General features: G+C 40.0%; 1 protein-coding gene across 2 annotated transcripts in view; it reads left to right on the plus strand.

The window, feature by feature from the left end:
• The window catches only part of LOC307021375 (proton myo-inositol cotransporter-like), a 74957-nt gene that overhangs the window by 13006 nt on the left and 36552 nt on the right, over window positions 1-25399 (plus strand). For both annotated transcript variants that reach the window (XM_079653422.1, XM_079653423.1), the window contains 2 exons: window positions 3819-3978; window positions 10815-11017. In XM_079653422.1, the coding sequence (XP_079509548.1) occupies window positions 3819-3978; window positions 10815-11017 (363 nt within the window). The remainder of the gene's footprint in view (window positions 1-3818; window positions 3979-10814; window positions 11018-25399) is intronic.

A 25399-nucleotide genomic window follows, 5' to 3' on the forward strand; every position in this document is an offset into this window, starting at 1 on the left:
CCAAAGCTGTTTGTCGGCATTGTAAACTAAAATTGGTTACGCGGCTGGCAATACATCAAACTTGCACACTCATTTGAAAAGGCATCACCCGAACGTGAATATCACCGGTACCAAAAGAAAAAAGACTGAAGTGCAAACCCAACTCCCACTAGCATTTAAGCCTCCACCACTCGCAAAGAGTTCAGACTGAGCCAAAGCTATTACAAATGCCAAATATCCTTATATTGCCATGTTAGCAAAGCGCCACCTGGCTGCATCTGCTACCTCTGTCCCTAGCGAGAGGGTGTTCTCCACAGCAGGAGACTGCCAGCAGATCTGCCCTTTCGGCAAGCAATGTGGACAAGTTCATTTTTCTTTAAAGAAACATGAAAATACAATGACAAGCAAGTCATAATGTCAAACTGGCTGCTTAGGTACTAGTACAGTACAGTTCAAATACAGATTATTTCAGTTAATCGAAATGCTGCACCTTAATGTTTATTTTTTTATATTTTGTATTTATTTTAGTGAATATTCACAGTTTAATAATAATTAAAAACCCAAAACTAATAGTTTATGTTTTGTGAGTACTAGTACAGTAAAGTTCAAATACAGATTATTTCAGTTCATCGAAATGCTGCACCTTAATGTTTATTTTATTATATTTTGTATTTATTTGAGTGAACACATTATTAACAGTTTAATAATAATAAAAAAAAAAAAAAAAAATGTTTTGTTTTGTGAAAAAAAATTCTGCTGTACCGAACCGAACCGTGACCAAAAAACCGAGGTAGGTACCGAACCGAAATGTTTGTGAACCGTTACACCCCTAGTGCCCCCCCTTGGTAAATGATTTCCCCCCCATTCGATTGGTTCTACAGCCGACCCTGGCTCTCCCTCTCCTTGTTTTAGAAACAGCTTCTAATATCCGTTAGCGCAGCTAGCTAACCAGATGCTAACAATAACAATGCAAATAGTGAGTTTGGTAGAAATATACTGTATAATAGTAAAGTTATTTAAGATGATGCCATATTTATTGAAGATTTTACATTATAAATATTCTCCAAAATTATTCAAAAGCATATTCTTCCAAACTCCTTGCTGTAGTATGACACACAGGAGACTATTGATGTGTGTAGTGAGTTTGGTAGTAATAAGCTGTATAATAGTGATTGAATATTATTGTATTCTCTTTTTTCGGAGTTGCACTTTGCAGACGGTCCCTGAGCACTCGTTTCTTCTCCGGCTGCAGATAGAGACCAATGTAATGTCTCCAGCTCGGAGGATGGCGCGTATTGGCTTTTTTCGATCAAAATGTGATTGTAGTTCGTTGTCAACCTTACCACGGTACTTAGGAGACGTTATTTGTGTCTGAATAACGTTTTGTTCATGAGTTATTGATCCGTTAAATCAGAATCTCCCAATATCGTTCCAACTTTACTGAACTAAGCCAGAAGACCGTCTCATTTCGTAGACCGCTCGGTTTGCTGTTCCTTCACTTTATTTGTATATTTATATACATTTATTTTGGACAAAAACTTAGCGTGAGGAAAGGCATGTGTGGCATGAGTGCATGAGATATGGGTTGATTGCGTGACTCTCACGCTCAATGCGTGAGTGTTGGCAGCCCTGTCAAAAGTATTTCAAAAAAGTACATCACTATAGATAACAGAGATTATCAAAAATAAATAATGAAGATGCAAAATTCACACTTTGTGATTTGTGATTGGATAATGTTTTATACAATTACAAAGTAGCTATTAACCCATCTTAATACACAATACTTAGTGTAGCTTTTTGCTGAACGTTGTTGGATTTTATGCCTGTAAACTAAACAGCAATTCATGTTTACTTCATCAGTGGTGATTTCTTGTCTTTTTCATCTAGCAACATATGGGAACAGTCTTCATAGTCTGGTTTTATGATCAAAAATCTGATAAATCTAATGAGCATCTGCTGTTTGTCTGTTTTTGTTGCTAATTAGTCAATGTTAGCATGCTAGCACACTGACCTTAAAACAAACTGTTTACCTGGGGGACTTCCAGTAGTAAGTAATGGTTGCAAATTAGATATGTCAGACATTTTTGAAGATAAAATGCTACAGCGAATGACTTCATATATTAAAATAATATTAGTACTGTGCGAATCTGCTTTTGGGTGTTTTAGGGTCGTTTTTCGGTTGATATGGCGACACCTTAATTAATGGCGGTTAGTGGTAACAGCAACTGCGGAGTAATATTAGACATGTGGGGACTGCAAAACAAACGTTGTTGTTTTTAATAAAGAAGTCTTTGTTCAAAGTGCAATTAACAAAAGTAAGAGTAGTTGTTTACCTCGCTGAGAAGATGGAGCAGCTCCTCGTCTGACACCTGCTTCTTTCTCAATTACTCCCCGCAATATTTAAAACTGTTTCAGAAACAAAAGGCCAGAAACTACCAATGTTTTGTTTTGTAGACGGAGTTTGGATTGCAAACAAGCTCACTGACAAACACAATAGAGGCTTCTCAATTCTCAAATGAGAATTCTCCTTTCCTCGACTCCTATCCTCGAGACTTAGTCCCGCCCACAGGAGCGAGTGGAGGACTGAGGAGGGGAACCGAGGAGAGAGGAGGGGAAGCAGCAGGCGGTTAGAGAAATGGGAACTCCTCTCCTCTGAGTGGTCATTTTAAAGAGACGTCCATTAATGATGACAGGAGGCACAGCAGCCCTCTGTCTGATGGACAGATGTGTTCATGACCACTTATATATTTACTTTAATTCAATCACAGTGCGGTATAATGAGACAATAACAGGCTACAGATGCGGACACACACACACAAATATATTTATATAAATATATACAATTTCAGAATCAAACAAGTATGAGAGCACTCTCAATAACGTAACACAATCAGAGACTGGATTTATCCCCCCCTCTCTCTGGTCGCTGAAATGGGGAATTGAAATTACGGGCCAAAAGTTTTATTTACACGTATTAAAAGTAAGCAGAGGAAACCAAACCAACTGAGACCCGTCTGTCTGCCGCATCTACGCACTGTACAACACGCACCTCACACTGTACCACACACACACAGCTACACACTGTACCACACACACACCTACACACTGTACCACACACACACACCTACACACTGTACCACACACACACACACACACCTACACACTGTACCACACACACCTACAGCTCCTAAAGCATAATCAGGCTACAGCCGTTGTGTATTTTATTATGTGAAGCACTAAATGGTCTTAGAAACATATCGACTCTTTGTTTGTGGTTATCTACTAAACTACATACAAATACAGAGAGTAATGTAGGCCTGTTATACTGAGTGATATATATTTTACACACTGCTCTGCTTTCTGCACGGACCTCACAGCTGTTCTCACTGTAAACATTGCGTCGCGATGAAAGTAGTTACTAAAATAATATCCAGGGGATGCATGCAGAGCTGTCATTGGCTGAGATAAGTCCGGCCGTGCGTCAATCCCGCACCGTTCCCAGAAATGCATCCGTGGAGGAGCCGTGGAGGATGCATCAGTGTATCCTCGGTCATAGCTCCTCCAGAGTCCAAATAGCACTTATTTCACAGATCTTCGTCATCATTTAGCTTATAAAAGTGCCTCAATGTGTTCATTTATGGTAAGTTATAAAAAATGTTTTATAAAACAAAGTCCTTTTTCATCAGTTATCCTGTATTTCCATTGAAAACAAAAGCATACATGTGCTGTACAGGGTACAATCTGTGACTCAGCTTGCTTAGCAGAACCATAGACTGTATATCTAAAGAGCATGACCTCCTTCTAAACTTCACTTATCTTCTCTCCCCCCTGCTGTGTAGGTATTGCCTCTATGACAGTGCCAGTGTACATCGCTGAGGCCTCTCCACCCCACCTCAGGGGTCAGCTGGTGACAGTTAACACCCTCTTCATCACCGCTGGACAGTTCACCGCCAGCCTCGTCGACGGTGCCTTCAGCTACCTGCAGCGTGATGGCTGGAGGTGAGACACCGTGACTCACATAAGTTATCATTTGAGTGCTGTCTGCATAAATACACTTTAGGTAGTTTTCAAAGAAATTCCCATTTCCAATTACGATTGTACGTCATACAGTCAGATATGATAATCCCTTCTTGGGGATTTTATCTTATCAAATGCAAGAAAATGTCTGAAACTATCATTCTAAATGTCAACACATGCACAGGTCATCCCCTAACATTTGCTGAGAGCAGCTGTGCTGTATGTTTGAAAGATACAGTATTCCTCTTTCATCTGTACTTCTTTATCTGTTACCTTCTTGGCTATTTTCTGCTTCTTTGTGCATCTTTCCCTGCTGTCATACTGAATGAAGGTTTACTAGCGTTCAAGGGACTTTAAGCTGTGTGATACTTTAGATAAGAAATTAAGAGTAGTCCTTTGTACAAGAATTTGCTGGCGATGACGGAAAACATTTAAAAACCCTAGATTGCTGTGATTCGCATGATAACGGGTTTTCAGAAAGACTTATTGATTATGAATGTTGTCTGATTGACGTCGTTGCTTACACAGCAGAATATGTGTCAGGGTTAGGGATGCCAGAAACTGACCATGATCAAATTCGAAAATCGAACAGCCCTGGCGAATATTAATCGATTATTCGACGCCGCCTAATCTTTGACAACACCGCATAATGTTGGGTATTTGTAAAAAGGCTGTTTGACAGAATGCATTGAACCCTGCTTGTGTGCATGAGCGGATACAGAGAGGCAATTTTCGTCTTCTACTCGTACCAATCCTGCTTTTATACTTTAACGGTATTTTTATCGGTCCTTTTTGTTATTTTTAAGGGGAAAAACTAAACAAATTGGAAACATCAATTAACATTGCTTTATTATTTTACGTAAAATAAATAAAATATATATTTTTTGGAACAAATCATTTTAGACTAATGTGATGATGGAAATGCAAAACGAATAAAATCAAGTACTATACTTAAGTACAATTTACAGTGCTGGTGCATAAGTAAAACTCATAAGTGCGTTTTTTTGTTTTGTTTATTTGCCAAGATATAAGCAAAACAGGTGGACTTTCAGTTTGCGACGGAAGATATGTAGACTCTCCACTGTCCTGATATCAGTGGGGAGCTTTTTCCACCATTTGGGATCCTGGATAGCAAAAAAGGTGTATCTTTGTTGAGGTGTTGGATGGCATTTACAGGTAGACCAGCAAGGAGGGAGTTACAGTAGTCAAGGCCTGAGATGAGAAGAGCCTGGACCATATAGATCTATTCAAAGGTCCGATGGTTGTATGTGTGTTTGGGTGTATGTGTGTATGTGTGTGTCTGTGTGTGTGTGTGTGTGTGTCTTTGTGTGTGTGTGTGTGTGTGTGTGTGTGTGTGTGTGTGTGTGTGTGTGTGTGTGTGTGTGTGTGTGTGTGTGTGTGTGTGTGTGTGTGTGTGTGTGTGTGTGTGTGTGTGTGTGTGTGTGTGTGTGTGTGTGTGTGTGTGTGTGTGTGTGTGTGTGTGTGTGTGTGTGTGTGTCAAAGGTCTGACAGGATTTTGGCTTCTTAGTGCAGTTATGTAGAATGTACGAAAAGAAAAAAATGTATCCTGTAAGTCGGGGGTGTCAAACTCAATTTCATCGCGGGCCACATTCGCATAAAGGTTGCACTCAAAGGGCCGGTTGTAACTATATAAATAAATATATAATATATATATATATAAAATAATGTATTATATTACATTATTGCCTTTGAATTGGATTATTATCGGAGAGGATAATAACTTAGTAATTAACTATGTCTGAACGCTACGGAGCCCCTAAAGGGACATGAAAAAAAAAAAAAAACATCAGGATAACGGGTTAGTATCTCGTGCGCACGAGATACTAACTAGATTTTTTGGGGGAGAAAGTTACCGGTGCGCCAAGGAGGAAGTGAAGCGCACAGGTCACAACCATTTCATTACAGACTGTTTTGTTTACGTGGGGAAATGACAGTGCATTATTTGAGAGATATTTCGTACTCAGACTTCACTTTAAGGACATTTCGGCCACGGGTGTGTGGTCACTCCAGGGGGGGTGGGAGTCCGCCACTGGCTCTGTGTGTGTGTTCTGAGTGTTTGTTTCCCTATAAAACAGCTGCGGGGGAAGCAGGTACTCTGCGAGTCACGGACATTAATTCATAGCAAAGCAGACTGGTTTACAGACTCTCCTGTAAACCAATAGCTCTACACCCCTGGCCGAAATGTCCATAAAATTAAGTCTGACTTCAAAATATAGTCTATCTCAAATAATGTATGCTCTGTCATTTCCCCACGTAAACATAACAGTCTGCAATGAAATGGTTTTCTAATGTGTGTTCCGATTCCTCCTTGGTGCATCTGTAACTTTCTCCAAAAAAATAAAGTCAGGAAAACGGATTCGTTTCTCGTGCCCACATAAAATGTCGCGGGCCGGATTTGAGACCCCTGCTGTAAGTCATTATTATGACTAACTATCCCGTACTAACGTAATAAATATTTCTGTGTCATTCAAGAAGGCGTGTAGAAAATATGTATTTTGTTGTTTAATTAGATTAATGGTTGGTATTTGGCAGATTTGGAGGAAGTACTCAGATATTTTTGCTTGATGAAACGTATCAATACCACAGTGTAGTAAACTCAATAGTTAACAATGAACAATAACTTGACTATTTTAGAACTACTGAATGAATCGTTGCATCATCACTGATTTTCGCTTCCAATAAATGTGAAATTAATTGATCTACACACATTATGGGATTGCAAAACAAAATAAAATGTTTGAGAGTAAATAAGGTTTTCCACATAGTAAATAAGGAGTAATTTTAGACAAAGCCAAAGTGTTTATGTATTAGATTGAGTGATCACACTGTGGGTAGATGTAATGGTAGACCTTATTTTTATAAAACTTTATATCACTTAATCACACTCAGCGTACTTCACTGATTCAGCATTGCATTCATACACTGTAAAACCTACTATGGAGAGTATCATCATTTATTTGACATTACCGAATTTTGAAGAGAGTAAGAGACACAGTGTGTGTTTTAGAGAATTACACTGTTTTCTGACTTGAAGTAGGGCATGAGGCAGCATGAGGCATTTTGTTGAATTTCAAAAAAACAATACATTTAATATAGAGAATTTCACAAAGTAATAAACACAAGCAATAAAGCAAGTAATAAAAATGGTTTCAGTCCTCAGCAACTGGAGTCCAGCAGCAACAGAAGGTAGCTTTGATCCGACCGAGGAATCTGCGAAGCCTTCTCATTACTTTTTTAGTCTGACCAGTGGTGACTGAGGCTGCAGCAGTGAGCTCTGCTGGGTTTGCTCCATCAGAACCCAAGGAATCTGAATCTCCTTCATAAGAGAATGGAGGTATTTCTCCCTCAGAAGACACATCTGAATCTCTTTCATAGAAGCGTGGAGGTATGTTTCCATCATACAGCCAGGAATATGGATTTTCTTCATTCGAGCGTTGAGGTATTTCTCCCTCAGAAGACGAATCAGAAGCTCCTTCATAACAGCATGGAGGTATTCTTCCCTTGTAGAGACAGGTATATGGATCTTCTCCATAGAAGTCAGGTTTGCAAATAGCAGAGTTTTTAACCCTGTGTTTTGAGGCCTCCATTGAACAGACGCTCGTAACGAATCTGGAGGAAAAGTAAGAAAGTAAGACAATCAAATAGTGAAACATTCAGTCATTACATATAGTAAGCCCATCCAACCTCAGAGGTTACTGCTGTGAACAGATACACAGTCACTTACTTGGCTCTGCTGTCAAAGGGCTCAGTCAGGTACGACTTTGTCATGAAGGAGTGCTGCAGAGCATGCTGGGGAGAGATTCTCTGATCCCCGTCAACATGCAGAAGCTGTTTGAGGAGGTCCACAAAAGCCTTCCTGTCCTCAAATTCAGCAGCCTCCTCTTTTGGATAAATCTGGATTTGAAAACAGATTAAGGTCAGTTGATGCAGCCAGAACTATCAGACACAGATTTTAAACTGGTTCTGTTTCAGTCTTTACTTATACAACACAGCAAAGAGGACATACATTGACAAAATCATCCAAAGACATCCGGAGGTCTTGGGAGCTGTCCTGCTTCTCTTCCTTTATTTTTATGGCAGCTGGCATTTCGGCAGGCAACTAATATATGAGAGACAACACAATATGAGATTATTTTTAAAACAGTCTTTTCAAATGATTTAACCAACTAAAAAGAAAAAAGAACATGGGTACTCTACCTTCAGTCTCCATGTTGGATGGTTAGCGGCTACTTGCTGAATGAAGAAGCACTCTGTATATTTGCCAGCACAGAGCATGTGGTCTTCTGGCTGACCCAGAACATCAACCATGAACTTAATCTGAAGACAACATAGACAGAGTTACAGCCAACATTCTGCATAAAAGTATCTGGACATTCGTCTGAGGAACTGAAGCTGACCTACCATCTGATATTCACATTCGACAGGAAAGAGGTTATTAGCCAGATAGAGGAAAGACAGAATGCAGCCGACGCCCCACACATCAATAGCCTCAGTGAACGGGAGGCCGAGGGAAATTTCGGGAGATCTGAGAAGGAAGCCCAAAGATTAGATCTTTGTCGGCAGGTGTTGAGGACCAAGAGAACAATGTGGATGGGTAGTTGAACCTACCTGTACCCTAGTGGCTGAAGAACCAGACCAGTCTGGACTTTGGATGATGTAATAGCTAGGCCAAAGTCTATTAACTTCACTTTAAAGGGCTGGTCCAGCTGGTTGACACACATTATGTTCTCGGGTTTGATATCCGTATGCAGGATGCCAAGACCCTTCAGTGCATCCAACGCCACCAACAGCTGCAAGGTCAAAGAGAAAACAGAAGTTGGGTATTTAGTTTGCTGCTGTGTCGGACTATGGAAGGTTTCCTTCAGTAATCCGTAATGCATATATAGAACAAAAGATAATTGCTTCTACATTAAAACTGAAAATACCTGCTTTGCTACTGTAAAGATCTCTTTCAGAGACAGCGGTACCCAGTCTCGTTCCTGCATCAGCTGATAAAGGTCCTGGTCGAGCTTCTCGAATGCTAGACAGGTCTGTCCCAAATGATCAAACCGTTCAAAGAACTTCACCACGTTACTGTGGTCTGGATTGAGTACATTGATGACCTCCAACATGGACACCTAGTGAGAAAATAAGGTGTATAGTATATACTGTGTTGGAGGAGACACAATACAAGCAAGGAAAACTGTCTTCAAAGAATCAAAAGGAGTCAAAAAGTATACCTCTTTCTCAATGTCCTTGATCGAATCTTTGTCCTTCTTTAGGATTTTTATGGCCACGGTCTCTCTGGTTGCCAGATTTCGGCACTCGGCCACTCTACCAAAGCAGCCTTCACCAATGAACTCCAGAACGGAGTAAGCAGAGGAGCTGCTGAACAGAGTTTGACCTGCCTGAATCTCAGGTGCTGTCAGTGTTATGGGGGGAGGAAACAGCGTGTTAAGTCAACACAACATGGACAAACACACAGCTAAACCATAAATAATGTTCTTGTATTTCATATTTTAATGAATTTATTTATAGGAAAACAGATATAAGAGTGGTGAGATAAGGTTAGTGTCAGAACCAACAATGGCCTCCAGTAACAAACACTACTATACTTTATATTTCCCAAGACTGATTGTACAGACAGTGGGCACACAATGTGTTTCACATTGAGCAATCTGTGTTTGATTAGTTTGTTGGGAACACATTGATATACAGATGGTGTTTTCCAAAGCAGATATATTCCACTTCATGTTGAATTTAGTTTGTGTTGAGTCTTTCTTACCTGATGCACCAGAGGCATCAATGTTCGACCACAATGACATTGTCAAAGTGAAACCTTCTCAGTTAAGTGTTTCCAAGGTTGAGGAGGAACCTTCAGACCAGAATTGTTCGCAAATTATAAATGTGTACCAACGTCTCTAGTCTCAAAAGTGTGTGTCTCTCTCTCAATGCTTGGGGTTTAATGAGATGATTCCAGGGATCTGGAACATAGAACCAACCTCTGTGTTGCAGCATTCCATTCCTTTTAGAACATTCCATTCCTTTTAGAACATTCCATTTGGAACTAACCTAAAAATCAGCAGCGACATTCTGTTTTTATTCAAACTTTCTCATAAATATAAGACTTCTGCTCCTAGTAGTATGAGTACATAGACTTTTTGGGATTTCACAGACTATTTAGAGACTGTTCGTACAGTCAAATCACACATAACAGCACAGTGTGTGTGTAAGAGGAATGAAAACAATTGTTAACATACTTTTTAGTCTAGTACAGTTAGCATTGGGGCAGTAGTTTGTGTTCCAGCTACCTCCAACTCAAATACATTAGATTATCAACCTGATGGAGATTGAAGCCTCTTTTTTAAACATATTGTTCCCTGGTCCGATCTGTCCAATACTACAAAAACATTATTTGTGGAATAGCAATTTTTTGGGGGGAAATCAGCACTAATAGTTTGGACCGGCTGTTAGAATTGCAGAAGATGCAGTATTTTATTTACACTTTGACAACGTGTTAAATTCAGGATAAAAGTTAAATGCTATGTATTTTAAGGAGAAGAAAAGCCTTGACATTTTTCCCTCGTGTTTTAATTGAATAAACTCAACCCCCTGATGCTTGCTCGAAAAATACCTTAACAAAAACTGAATATATAAGCAAGCTTTTTGCAATCTATTTCTGGAACTGACATTAAGGGAATGGAAATGAAATGGCATTGCATGAAAAGTTTTCCATAGTTGCCACGAGTCAAAAACATCTGCTTATGTAGTTCCTGTTATCATTGGCTGACCCATGTGTCCCCTCCTTCTCTATCCAGGTACATGTTGGGTCTGTCGGTGCTTCCCGCCATGATCCAGTTCTTGGGTTTCCTGTTCCTTCCAGAGAGCCCCCGCTGGTTAATCCAACGTGGGCTGACCCAGAAGGCCCGTCGCGTCCTCAGTCAGATCCGAGGGAACCAGAACATTGACGAGGAGTACGACAGCATCAAGAACAGCATCGATGAGGAGGAGAGCGGAGGAGGTAACGGGGGGGAAATGAGAGATTTATTATGCTGGTGGTTGTTTAGTAAGGGTTACCTGAAGATATTTGAGGTATGTCTTATAGCTTAATGACGTAGAAAATGTCAATTAAAGCTGCTCTTGCCTGTGTATGGATCTACAAGGCATGCACAGCAATAGCATCCATGTACATATTAGGTAAGGGATAATGTGCATCGAGGCGGTCCTTATGGGGAAAAGAACACCCGACAGGCTGATCCGAAGCCCAACGCAAAGTTTGCTTTTCGGCCAAACTACAGTCAAATCGACCAAACTTCTTTCTGCAGATTTGAGCGTTCTTAACAACGGTCAATAAGTCCTTGACAGCGGTCTGTCTGTTCTGGATTAACAACGTGTCACGTGTTCTGAATTGACCAATCAAAATCGAGTATTCAACTAAGCCATGTAATAACATGGTGGTAATGTGATAGACATTCATTTGCTCCAAATTTCACTAAACAAAAGTAGGTGTCAGGTAAAACATAGCATTTCGCTAAGCATTTTTAATTCCTCTGGTTGTTCTGGTCCCTGGGGATAACTACTTTAGTATATTTTGTTGAGTTGTTAGCTATTTTTTTGGGTTGCCTCTTGCAAAAATGCTCTCTGAAAGGCAGTCTATATGTCTATAGTGACAGCGAGGCTTATGGGAATCCAATATAAACGCCAATGGGATCATTATACTACAACCATTATATTGTGTTATCATCATTTACTCCGTAATGATAGGCAAAGATGTTGTCTGTTGTCACTTTAATTAATACTTTCTTCTTCGTGGTCAATTATTGTGTGAGCTGACCTTTGCTTAGATGCTGCTATTTGGTCAAGGCTTTGCGAGTGTGAGCAGACAATTAGACGAAGCTTTCAGAATGACGGCTGATGATTATGGGCTTATGGTATACTATTGATGCAGCTCCTGACAATCATGAAAATCTGTTTATTTCAAAGGTTGTATGTTGGACTGCAAGTCTTACCCACCTCTAATCTAATTTCAATCCTTGCTCAAAGTATTCCAATACAGATTTACACACACTTGTACTTACCCATATTCTATCTTACTCTTTATATGCCATCTGTTTGTGCCTCTGTGTGTACGAGAAAGCAAGAATGAACTACAATTACATCTACAGAAGAGAGACGTTATGTATTTTATCACATGTAGAGCATATGGTGCCATAATTGCTGCAGTGATGGGAATTTGAATCCAATTTCAAAAACAGTCTCACTATTCCGGGAAGTCTTCCATCAACATCTTATTTAAATGTACATCGTCCCTTGACCATTAAATAAGCCATTCAAATAACAATAAAGCAAACTATTTGTACACATTTAAACGATACTAGCTATATCATTACATTACATTTCATTTAGCTGACACTTTTATCCAAAGCAACTTACAGGGACATTCTCCCTGGAGTAACTAAGAGCTATGTGCCTTACTCAAGGGCACACTAGTGGTAGTGTTCCCGGTGGGATTTGAACTCACAACCTTCCGATCTTCACCCCACCTCACTATCCATTAGACCACCACTAATCCCTATCAGAGTTTAGATTTTGATTTGTGGAACCAACCCATGCCAAACAACTCATCCAAGAGAGCGTTACGTTTATAATAAGCATGCATCTATCTGTTTGCTACTCCAAGCATTTAAGCTAAGCATCCAATTAGGTTTATGTGAAAATGAGAAATCTGATGCTACATGTTTCTGGTTATGGTGCTGACTTTTTGCCAGGAAATATTCAATTTTAGGCTTTTTCCCATGTATTCAGCCATCAAGAGCATATTTACGACAGCGGACATTTTCTGAGATTCCCGAGGAAATAACTTAGCTTCCTTTGTCACAGCAGTCATAGACAATGCTAAAGGACATTATTAGATGCAATACTTCAATTTTCCCAATGATACGCTGTGAAGAGAGGGAAGGAGAGAAGAGGACATTAGATTCATCCTGCCACTAATCAACCTTGACAACGGAGAACACCATGTCTCTGGAAAGAGTGGCTTCCATTGGTCCTCAGGGTCCAAGTGGCCTGTGGTGAAGAGGAGCGTCTATAACACACACACATTATCTCACACTGATGTATAAAAATACACAGGCTGTTGAGTGTCCTTCTCCTGGGACTCAGTGTGTCCCCCGCAGTTTCCCGTTTCTCCTCCTCATTGTAACTCATGGCTGCAGTCATCTTCAGTTACTGTAGGCACAGCAGGCAGACTGCTTGTTATCTGGCAGCTGGTGTTCAACACTGCAGTTTTGAACATGAAATGTGAGTGATGGACCCAATGCACAGACTTTTGGGAATGTCGTCTTATCTAAAAATAGAATTCTTAAGTCAGAAATGTAGTATTTTTCTGGTTTCTTGCTGAGACATGACCATTATACGGCATCTTTCTGTGTTTTCTGGTCAGAATGAGGCGTTAAAATGTTCTACTGAACTCACTAACTAGCCACTTTAAAAAAAACAAAATGGCCCTTGCTGGCTGCTTATTCTCAAAAGTCCATGCAATATGCTGCGAACTCTGCAGCCTGATTGCCACCATTGCCAGTGGACAGTTTTCTCTTATCTTATGATACTTGAGATGCATCGATCCAAGGCCATGTTTCTATAGTAGCCCAACAGACAAACTAAACTAGAGAGGGCCTTTTGCTTTTTGACGCTTGTATAGGGAGGCAGTGGGCGCAGCAGTATTCAGTTGGTTGCAATCTGCAATATTAATGCTAGATGCCACTAAGACCTACACTTGACTTTTAACCAGTCCTTTGGTATAATATTGAATGTCATCCATATTAGACTTGTATGCAACAAGTCAAAGATTTGTATCACTATCTCTCAACTTTTATTTTGAAGACACCACAGAATTGGTTTAGATTTGCAAGTGCAAGACAGCTACGTCCAACTAACTGAATTCATGACCAACCTCTTTGAGTTTAAGACGGTATGTAAGATATTTTTGTATTTTATCAAGCAAAGGTCTCAAACTAAGACGGGAGGTTTTTGAATCTTTAACTTTTGTAGGATTAGTGCAGAAAGGGCAGACACTACATGAAACAACGTGACTCAACCTTTATATTTTACTTCTACCTTTCAGCGCAGAACAGCCGTGTTCATGTTTTTTTATTCTCTTTTCCAAATTCAGTGTAAATCAAATAGTTTGCTCTCGAGGTCCCTCGCGACTGAATCCAAAGTGAAAAGAGTCTTAATGTCTGGCCGCCATCTGTGCCCCATCATTTCATGACTGCACTGCTAGTATTTTTCCAATTGACATGCTCCTTTTAGGGCTGATGATGTATGACCTGGGAAGCAGCTGTCGCTTAGCAACCAGGCGGACAGAGAGGACAGAGTAGAGGTAGACAGACAGAATAAAAAGGGAAGGGTAAAAGGTATTTATTTGGTTACAGAGGCTCCTGATTGGCTCGGTCGGGTAACATCAAACACACACCTGGTTGATCCAGGAGCAGGAAGTTCTTGGGCTTAGGTCAAAGTATGAAAGTGTTTTGTTCTGATTTATTCAATGGTTTTGTATGTATCAGTGGTATTGACATTTTAAAGACTTGTGTTTTCTCACCTGGAAAAACTAAGTCATATGTGCCCCTTCGCTGACATGTCGGTTACCATGGAAACAACACTTCTCGCTTCCCTTTTCCTCTCACCTCGGACTTATTACACTGTGTATACAACTCGGACTTACGCACACGCACACACACAAACAACACGTGTCATTCATCACTTTCTTTCAAAGTTGTTATCCTTTTTGAAGGCCCTTTTTACAAAATAAAACACAAAGACAAGAAGTAAAACCAGACAAAAAGAGAAAATAAATTTCACAATAAAACATCAAACACAAAACTAAGATCATGCACTACAGGATTATGGCAGCCTTTGTCCGGGGATAAGACTACTTTTTTATTTAGTCTCAAAAATTCATCTTTAATGTTTCTTGCTCAATCTTGAAAGTCTTGAAGCTGTTTATTTCCAATATAAGATGCTGTATCTATGATCGAATTGTTGTATGTTTGCCACTTAGAAGTCTTGCAATTGTGTGAAGAGGAGTATGGGAACTCTCATTGCCTGCTTCATCTACTGAAACTCAAAGATGTAATGATGGTGTGGTGTCAGCCCCGAGGCAATGAGCTTATTCTCCGCCTGAGAGGTGCAAAGGAGAGAGGGGGGAGAAGAGGAGGGGAGGAAAAGAGCAGAGGGGTGAGGAGAGGTCGAAGACAACGAGAAAGTGAAGTGGAAAATGGAGGTGTTGGGGCAGCAATTCTGATGGAGGAGCAGGATTGTGGCAATATTGCAGACCAATTCTGTCAGCCATTAGATTGCCGTTCCTCATCGTATTGAACACATTGATTTCTTTAGAGCGCTTCTTCATAACAATTCTAGCTCCATGCAGCACTGACAGACTCAGATGTAACCTGACAGAAACAAAGGTCATGAATAGACTCTGAGTGATCGAGGCAGAATCGAGCAATAGACCACTTTATCTACAGCTACATGACATGGACACTGCTTTTTTATTCTACAGCAAATGCGGTTAAAGCGAAAGCCAATAAAAAAAGAATGGGATTATTGGTGATTACACTATATATACAGTATTGTCTGTCAAACAGATGGCTCCTTTTAAAGGGGTAGTCCACCTAATATCAGTCTGTGAAAATGAAATCCTTAATCTCTTCAGACTTGAAAGGTTGATTTAAAAAGTTGCGTCTTTATGTCCAAAGAGTAGTGTCTACAGAAATAGTTTTTTGGTTTTTAGCCATTAAAGTGTAGCTAATAACATTAATGTTGGCTCAGTTCTTTAGTGTCCCAGTGCCCCATGAAAATAAAATGACCCTGGACTAATTGACTGAGGTCGTGGTAGCCAAACATACAGTAGGCATGAAACCTCAACAGCATTGTGCATGAAGATTGAGAACATTCGAAAGAGTGTTTCCATTTAAAAACAACAATATTGTATTTACATTGTGGCAAATTTACAGTCAGTCAGCATTTTTACTTTTAGTTTTGTTTATTTCCACCTTGCAAATGTAAGTATTTTCCTTTTAGCTTCGTTTTGACCAACTCCTGAAATGCCTTGCTCTTTAGCGTCTAGATTCTCCACTATTGCCGTTTTTCAACTGCACGGTTCGACTCTGCTTGACTCTACTCACTTTTTGGTATTGAGTTATTTTCTTTGTTTAGTTTTTAACTGCGTATTGTACCCCCCTCAGTGTACACAGATGTGCAGCTGATTGCTACAGCGGCCGTGCATTAAACTGCTGTGATATCAGCCTCCTTTTATCAGCTTGCATGGAACCTCCGGAAAAGTAGTTGTTAAAAAGCAACAGGTACGATCCACTCTTGCTAATTGACATACAAATAAAGTGTGAGCAGGTTAAGAAAAGCCATGCTGTACCATGCTGTAGGAATTCAGCACATGTTCGCCAGCTAGTCATTAACTTTGACTATCTGCCATTTGGTCCTGGGCAGGTAATGTACAATGGATTTCCAGATGCTGCAAACAGCGGATGACAGCAGAAGAACTAAAACAGTACATTTGCAGGCTGCAGAACCAAAACCATGAGCTGAAAGATGCTAAAATGCTTCATAGGGCTGAGTTGGCTGAGTTGGCTGATAGTTCCCTTTGTATTTTGATGTAGTAATTTGGTCAATTGTTAAATATGAATGTGTGCAGCTTTAAAGATGTATAGATGTGGGCGTACCGTTACCTGCTCACCCGGCCTTAACAAATCTATTTTGATTTGAAAAGGAGAGATGACAGAAATTGCTCAATGTAAATCTCAATGTAAAAATTCATTCAGCAAGCTATAAAAGTTGGGACTGATTTTTCTGTTTACAATCAGACCAAAAGTCAAGGTAGGGAATTTAATTAGTGTTATACAATATACAGTATACAATTGTTCCTGCTCTGAAGCAATCTCCTTTTTAACCTGCTGTTCTGCTTGACTCATGCCTGCTTTAAACCATCTGTTTCTAAGAAATGGAATTGTAGACTTTGTAAGCTATCAACTAAAGTGCTGCATTTATGTTCCTGCACAGCAGTTCTGAATTATTAATTTTATGCCTTTATAAATCGCTACTTATCGCCTACTTTTCGGACACACATGCAGTAACGTGTTGCACACACACCTCGTGGATGTCTGAAGGAGTTTAGGCGTCTACCTCCATTGAAGCCCTTATTCTCCCCCTGATTATCAATAATTCAGGATATGTGAACATTTTGTGAAACTCCACTGCTGCTCTGGGTCTGTTTTAAATCCACCGATAAATCATAATGAGACCAGGGAATCTTACTGGGTATAAAGAATCAGCTTTAGTATTTTAAATTCAGGCACGACTGGTTCGTTTATAAAGTTAAAAGATTGTAACAATGGTCAGAAAACTAATATTTGTGGCATTATTTGGTAATATGAACTAGCTCTAGAAGCGTCACTGTTTAACAACGACGGCTTGGTTCTCTGCTCCTCTATCAAATCAGATTTAATGAATGCTAGAGGCGTTGTCTTCTCTGCTAATCTACTTTTTCAATAAATAAGCTTTCTGCTCTAGTGCATTTCGTTCTTGTTCCTCCTCTCGTGATTGTGCATTAACAACCCCAAATGGGCCCTCTGACAATATGCTCACCAGGGTAATAACAAATATTTTGATATTAGAAAATTGGCAACTGCTCATGTTGTCATCTGTTTGAACAACAGTGAGCCGGAGGAGGGGGCTGCAGGGCGGGGTGCGGGGAAATGAGAACTGGGAAATTATAATGGAGTCCGCATTAGCAGAGCACAGCAAGGCAGGCAGCTTCTAGTGAGCTCAGAGAGGGGAGATTAGGGAATTATCTTCATTTTACCTTCAGTAATTGTTGTTTTTATCCAAGCCTACTTGTAAGTCCATTGAATACATTCAAAACTGGATTTTATTGATGTTACAAATAATCAAGTGACTTTTAATCAGTTGCAGAATGTCATTGATCTTCTACAGATTTGAAGGCATTTGTATATAATTACTGTGTTCATTGTTTTTTGTTGAAAAATCCATATGCTCAATAGAATGAGGCGCATGAGGACTGTCTACCGTTAAGATAAAGTATAAGTAAATCATTCAAGGAGGAAAATCCATTTGAAGCCCAATTCTGGTACTGAAGATCCAAATCAATAACATTTCGATCTCAGCATGATGCTAAAGAACAGTAGCCTAAATTAAGCACACATCTAAGTAAAATGTCTACTTTGCCTTGGGTAATTGGAGTCTCGTCAATTCAAAATGGAAGTAAAAGAAAAGGAGATTTTAAATCGATTTGCTCTCATTTATTAGAATTTCAGGGCATAATGGGATTGAAATGAAGGCCACTTTACCACACAGCAATGTTCTTCTGAATATGTTATTCCAGGGTCACCATTTCCACATGCAATGCCATTAGAGACTCATCCAGAGACGCTTCATTTCATTAAAATGGTCATGACTCAAATGTTCCATCCGCAAATATGAGTTTATGGTCAGTTAATTGTTTTTGGCAAAGCTATTAGCCTGATGAGACATTTATATGATATACAGTATGTCACGGTGCCTATGCTTCCCGTTTGCCCAAGCCTTTTTTCCTGTGTGTGTGTGTGTGTGTGTGTGTGTGTGTGTGTGTGTGTACCCCTGAGGAGGGACCCATGTCATTTGCATTAGAGCAGGTGTGCAGCTGGGATGGCATGAATCTTAATAATTCAATTGATTGATTTCCATCAGACTTCAAAATGGCTCCAGAGATTTTAATAATGGGGATTGACGTATGGCAGGCTAATGTTCTTTCTCCAAGTATGAATCCACCATGATAGCTTCTTTTAAATGTCTTGTATTTTTTTGTTAGTGGCCTATATTCTATTAAGCTTGTTTAAATGTCCCATTCTCCTGGCTCTTTAATAGCCTAGTATAAACAAATAAGGTACATTCGCTCAAATGTACCATAAAACATGTTTTGTACCACGTTGTGAACATGTTAATTTCTGTTGTAAAGTTGAGGTCTATGGAGATTGATGAACTTTTTTCGCATTTTGCAAATTTAAGGACTTCATTATTTAAAGAAGGGCTATTCAATTGTTTGTACTGAGTTGATTAACTTAAAGAAATAAAGTAATTTACTGACGTCTTTCCTAATGTAAGTCTACAGGAAAAAGTGTTTCTGGCCCAATGACATCACAGACTGACATGGGAGCTGTAGTAACATCGTTTAGCCAGTATTTGCTTAAACGCCAGACTCACTTCCTGGAGGCTTGACTGAAAATTGGCGCACGGTCACTGGCAGTAGTCCCACTTCCTGTCAAGACCGTAAGTTAGAAACCCAAAACATAGCAGCGGAGCACTTTGTTGTATTAGGGAACATAAGGTCGATAGAGAAACATCCACCTGTAGTGATGGGTCTGGTCAGGTGGAGATGGATACAACATTGGGAGTTTTATCAAATACATCAGTGTGTGATCAGTTCAGATTTCTCCTATCTTTCGTGTTACTTTATCCCAACACATATTGTTCTGACATTTAACCTTAAATGGTAGAAGTGCTAACAGTGTTCTCATCACAGAGGCACAGTTGTCTTCAGGAGACACATCTCTTAAATCTCTCGCTGTCTCTTCAAAACACATTTGTTTCCTTGTTCCCCATTTTGCCTCGAGCCTCATCAAATAACTGAACCAGCACTTTAGCAGAGGGATAAGAAGTTTAAAAGGAATGTTTCATTCACCCTCTATCTTGCAATTACAGCTTGTATCTTTCCACTGAAAGTTACTTTTCTTCTTGAATCTGAATACCATTTTTTGTGTGTTTAGTGCATTGTCTTTAACTTCTTTTGTTTTGAGCAAAGCTGTAATCATTTTGTCTCAAGGCTGCTCAGACGAGTGACTTAGAGAGGAGACGGTGATTAAAAAGTTTCTTATACAATGTAAAGTCTTTTTGAGACTAAACTCAAATTGCCTTTTGAAGTAACTTTTCCGTTACCTGTGGTTATTATGGTCTGCAATGCGCTGCTATTTATGCAGCCGTGCAGGAACACATGTAGAGGAAATATTTGAACTAAAACAGCATATTAAGATGGCACGCTGTTAAAACACCAGCAGGTTAAACATGGATGAGCTGAGTGCTGTTTCCAATGACAACAGATCACCTCTTCTTAACTCGTAACTTTATGAAAGCATCCAACTCATTTCCTCACTTTTCACTTTCATGTTCTCCTCTTCTTTTCTTTTACCTCTATCTTCTCTCATTGCCTTTGCTTTATTCTCCTTTTGCTTCCCCTTCTTTAAACTCCTCTCCTCAGAATCATTTGAATTGTTCCTCCTTTCTACTTTTGTTCTTTCCTTTTTCAGTATTTCTCCTTTCCTTCCCTCTCCTCTTATCCGTTTCATTCCCTTTCATTTCCTTTTGTTTCCTTTCTCCTCTTTTTCTCCAAACCCTTCCTCTACTTTCTTTTCCTTTCCTTTCTTGCATACTCCATGTATTCCTTCCTTCTCCTCTTATCCTCTCGTTTAAAGAAACCTATTTGACACATTCCATATCTGAATCAAGCAGTCATGCCACTCAGCCAAAGTCCTTTGTGCACTTTCATCTCTGCACATCACACTTTCCTCCCCTGCTGCGCAACACACTATTTTACCAATGAGTGTCTTAGAAGCGCTGATGTCTCTAATCACTCTTCTTTTATGAGTCATGCATATCAGCGTGCAGATTGGACCAACTGTCTGCATTCAAAATATGTGCCATCTGTTGGGATTGACTTTTGACTTGAGTGGAGAGACTGAGTAATCATACCCTACTTTGTACGAAAGCATTACCAGTATCATCATTAACCTATCATTTAAGCAATATTCTATACAATTTATTAACTTATATTTGCCATTATTTAAAGAGAAGGTCAGTACTGCCAATAAATATATAATGTGCTCTTAACCTTCAGCAGCGTTTTTATCGTTTTAATGCCATTGAAGACAACTGTTGATCAGACAACAACAGAGGTAAGACCTATTGCCGTTTTTGCTACCTAGCGCCACGTGTTGTGATGTCTGTTTTTGTTTATAAAGTCGCGAGTTCTTATCATGGAGTGATGATATAGATACCTATCGATTCGGTGTACTCTCACGATGCTAATCGGTGGGTTGGATTTGAAGTTATAATAAGTAATAAGGGTGTTATACCGTGTTTTCTGTGCAACCGCCGTTAGCATTTTTTCGCTCGTGGCTAATTCAGAGGCTCAGCGTTAGCTTTGTGTTTTTTTTTGCAAAAACATGGATATGAAACCTTCATAGTTTATTAAATCTTAAGAAGCCCTCAGACACTGTTGCTTGCAGATGTTGTGGTTTCGGCCCCTTCGGCGGGTCCGTGGGGTTTAAGAGGCTAAGGACAGCAAGGAGAGGGGAAATAACGATTAATTTATACATCCATAAAAAGAAAATAAAGGAAATATCATCCCAACATACTGAAACAATCACAAAACTTACTGTGTACTACCAATCAAATAAAGGTAGGTGCTCAATACAGCCTTTACTTTTATAAAGTATATTTATCTGATTCAACCTATACGTACGTATATGTCTGCTCCATGTCTGCTTTCATACTGTGTGCAGGGACATAACAAGTCAACCTTTAGTTTGTCTTAAAAACTAAATATCTGTCCTTTCTACTAAAACTAACTCGGGTGATTTTGTCCCGGTCACTGTATTGCAGAATGAGCCGCTTCAAAACATGTCAAAAAGGGAGCAGAAGAGCTACTTTCCTCTGCCCCCCTGTAGGTTTTATACTCCTTGTTAATCATGGAGCGGGGAGAGTAGTGCGATGGCAGATCTATCATGACTCCCCTCTGCGCCTGTCTCAAGCCCTGCATGAATAGATGGATATTGAACAAGCCTCTTTCACACCATGTTTTTCTGGGGAGGGCACAGGCAGGCACTAAAATGACATTTTAGGATGTGTTATTACAGTTATCCTGTGCTTTTTGCTGTGTCACTTTTCATTTGATTAAGAATGGCGATGTCTGCAGGATGTCTAACTGCCGAATAAAATAAATAAGATGGGGTTTAAATATGAAGGTTTCTCTATGCGTGTCCTGGTCTCAACCTTAGGTAGCTCCGCTGTATGATCTGAGTTTCCGTTACATAACCTGGCGGTGACTTTTCAACCATTTTTAAATCAAAATGGGAGAACTTGTCTGGCTTTTACATGGCTTTAATTTCTTTCCGTCTTTTCCTGCATCTTTCTGCTTTTGTCATTTTGTCTTTGTTTATCCTCCATGCTACTGACAACACAGACTAACAGGCTACCTCTATATTGATCCATTCCTTTGATGCGATTAGTTTTAAACTAGAAGGATGGTGCTTTTGATAACACTCACTACGAGACTCTAGAGGCAGCAACTCTTCTTGTTTCAAAGGGAAGGGCTAAGCTTGATTAACTCCTTCTTTTGGCTTTCTTCGATTTGAGTCACAAATTAGAAAAACGAGAAATTTGAACAGCGTGAAACTCTTTGCTCGACTTTGGAGTAAGGCGAAACAAAAACAATTATTTGATTTGTGGGTTTTGCCATGACAGCATGTGGTGTTATACATTTCAACATCAGAGGTAGAAGCCTTTTAGCTAGTCTGAAACATATTACATATATTTGTTATTGCAGCCGTAGCTAGTGCTGCAAAATGGTTTGAGAAAATAATAAGTTATCATGCTCTGAACCTGCACACTCTAACCAAGTAATTGGGAATTCTTCTAGCACAGACAATTTCCTGATTTGTGAAAGACAAACTCTGGACATTGTCCCAACCATAAAAATAGGTTGTCTGCTAATCAGAGGGTCTGCATTTGTTACTAGCCCCTGTGGACTTTATGTCACAATTTCCTTGGCCAAGGTACTAAACCCCAAAATTGATTTCTGATCTTGAATGTTTATCACTCCTGATTAGCAGTTCAGACGTTGTACGGTATGCCTTCGCCATGTGTGTGAATGCAGACCGCAAGAAACCATTGCCTATAAAAAAACGCCTATAATGCTGATAATTTTTCTATTATTTCAGTCGGTCAGTGTGAGTGTCTATGACTTCACTTGTTTATCCATCTATCCATCCATCCGTCTGTCTGTCTGTCTGTCTGTCTGTCTGTCTGTCTGTCTGTCTGTCTGTCTGTCTGTCTGTCTGTCTGTCTGTCTGTCTGTCTGTCTGTCTGTCTGTCTGTCTGTCCGTCTGTCTGTCTGTCTGGTATTCAGCTCCTGGCAGCCGCTGGCCCCTCGGTGCCCTCAGGTAAACACAGCTGCTCCCCTGCATCTGCGGACACTGACAAGATTTGATCAGCATCACTTAAAGGGCTGTTTCTCCCTAACGCCAGTGACTCACAGTAATCAAGGAAATAAACCAATCAACATCCTTGCCTGTCATAAAAACATGACATTTTCAAAATCCATTTGCCCATAAGATTCAAAAGTAGATTGCAGTTGACTTAATTATTTTTTGGTTATTTACGAGAATGACAGTACTTACAGGTGCACTACTTGACAGTATCTTCTTCAGCACATGTGATTATCTTCCTCCCAACCATGCGTCCCCTTGATGTCGCAGTAGTCCGATGGATACTATGGGCTGGAGAAGATTCAAGGAGCACAGAAATATAGACTTTCTCAAGTGTGTGCTAAATAAAACTATAGGAAAGGCTCCTTATCTCTGACACAATTTACGAGAAGCTCAAGACTACATTTCAAGGTGGTATAACCTTACTTCAGTTCGCTAAAAACATATAGAGATAGTAGGTGGGCACGGCACGTAAAGTCACCGTGATTACGCCCACTTATAGTGTCAGCCTTAGCATTCAGCCTATGTTAGCATTCAGCTTGCGTTAGCATTCAGCTTGCGTTAGCATTCAGCTTGCTTTAGCAAAAACTAAAACAAAAATGTCTAAAATGGTAGTGAGTGATAGATTATAGAAGTTATGGAGCTATCTTTTTACACACTTCTGAGAGCTAAATAAACACCTGCTTCGTATTTTGACCTGATACTGTAAGTATTTTTAAATAAAGGTTTGCCTTTAGTAAAGATTGAGCTTTTTGGTTCTAACATTAACATTTCCGCTTCAGAGATGGAGCTTATATCTCTGCTTCATTAGTCTTGTTCAGATCTGTAGAGTGTGAGGTGTCATGATCCTACTCTGATGAGGAAGGGGAAGAGAGGTGACAAAGAAGAATGGAGGGGAAGTACGGAGAAGAAATAATTAGAGGGAGGATGGGGGTAGAGGTAGTATGGCTGCAGATTTCCTGCTCAGTCCTTGATTGTAGCTCTCGCTGGTTATGTAAGTGACACCAGCTTCCAGACACCAGGTCCCTGAGGACCCTCTGATTGGATGGTCGGATGGATAGAAAAAGCTATTCTCCTATAGACTCTTATCTTAATAATTCCTCCTGTGCTTCCCTGCATCGCCTCATTGGGCCTCTTTGTTTACTTGATTGACCATTGTTCAACACCAGCCATTCCCCTCAGTTCTGACCCAGGGTAAATATACATTTCACTGATTCACAAAGCAATATGGGAATCAGTAATTGTTAGTCCTGTGAATGGATGCTTGCCAATGTTCCTGGAAAGCGAGCTGCTTCTCTCTCTCTGTGCTGAATGTTTCATAAAGCAGACGGGATGTGGCACGTGTTTGAAGCGTGAATATATAAAAGAAGAGAAAACATCTGACTGGACCAACAGAGCTAAACGGGCGCTCTAATTGGCCTTGGGGGTTGTTGTGCAGAGAAGTTGGGGTGTTTCCCGAAAGCATGTAGCCGACAAAAAATAGCTAATTGGAGATTCCTTCAGCAGATATCAAAGAGAAGAAGAAGAAAAGAAGAGGCCCTGATTCTCATTAAAAACACATTCCCTGCAAACAAACTGTATTTGTATGGTATGGCTTATAGTGAGGCTATCAGTATTTGCTGGATTGAATGCTGAAAAAACGTGAAATGAAAAAGCGAAATTGAGGTTTTTCGACATTCAGTGCTATATTATAATAATAATGTGAACGCAGCATAACGCAGTTCAGAAACCACTGCTCTGAAGATTTTAAAGCAACTTCAAGATTTTAACAGTATCAGGGGCACGCAGGCCATGGTGGCCGTAGGACATACAATTATTTTCGGGGCTTCACGGCCAGAACATGGGACAATGACAGCATGGCCGTCATGGCCGCCGTCAAAATCCTACCCTGGTGCACTTGCAGCACTCACATTCTATGACTGAGTGACTCTCTGTATCACGATAGATATGATATCTCTGAAAAGGCATATCGTGGGGACCTAATATCGTGGAGACGATATATATCGTCATATCGCCCACCCCTAGGTGTAGCCTCATTTAAAGAGCAACTTCCAGGTTAAAGACACCTGTGA

This window comes from Notothenia rossii, assembly GCF_949606895.1.
Source record: "Notothenia rossii genome assembly, chromosome: 10".
In the NCBI taxonomy this organism is placed as follows: Eukaryota; Metazoa; Chordata; class Actinopteri; order Perciformes; family Nototheniidae; genus Notothenia; species Notothenia rossii.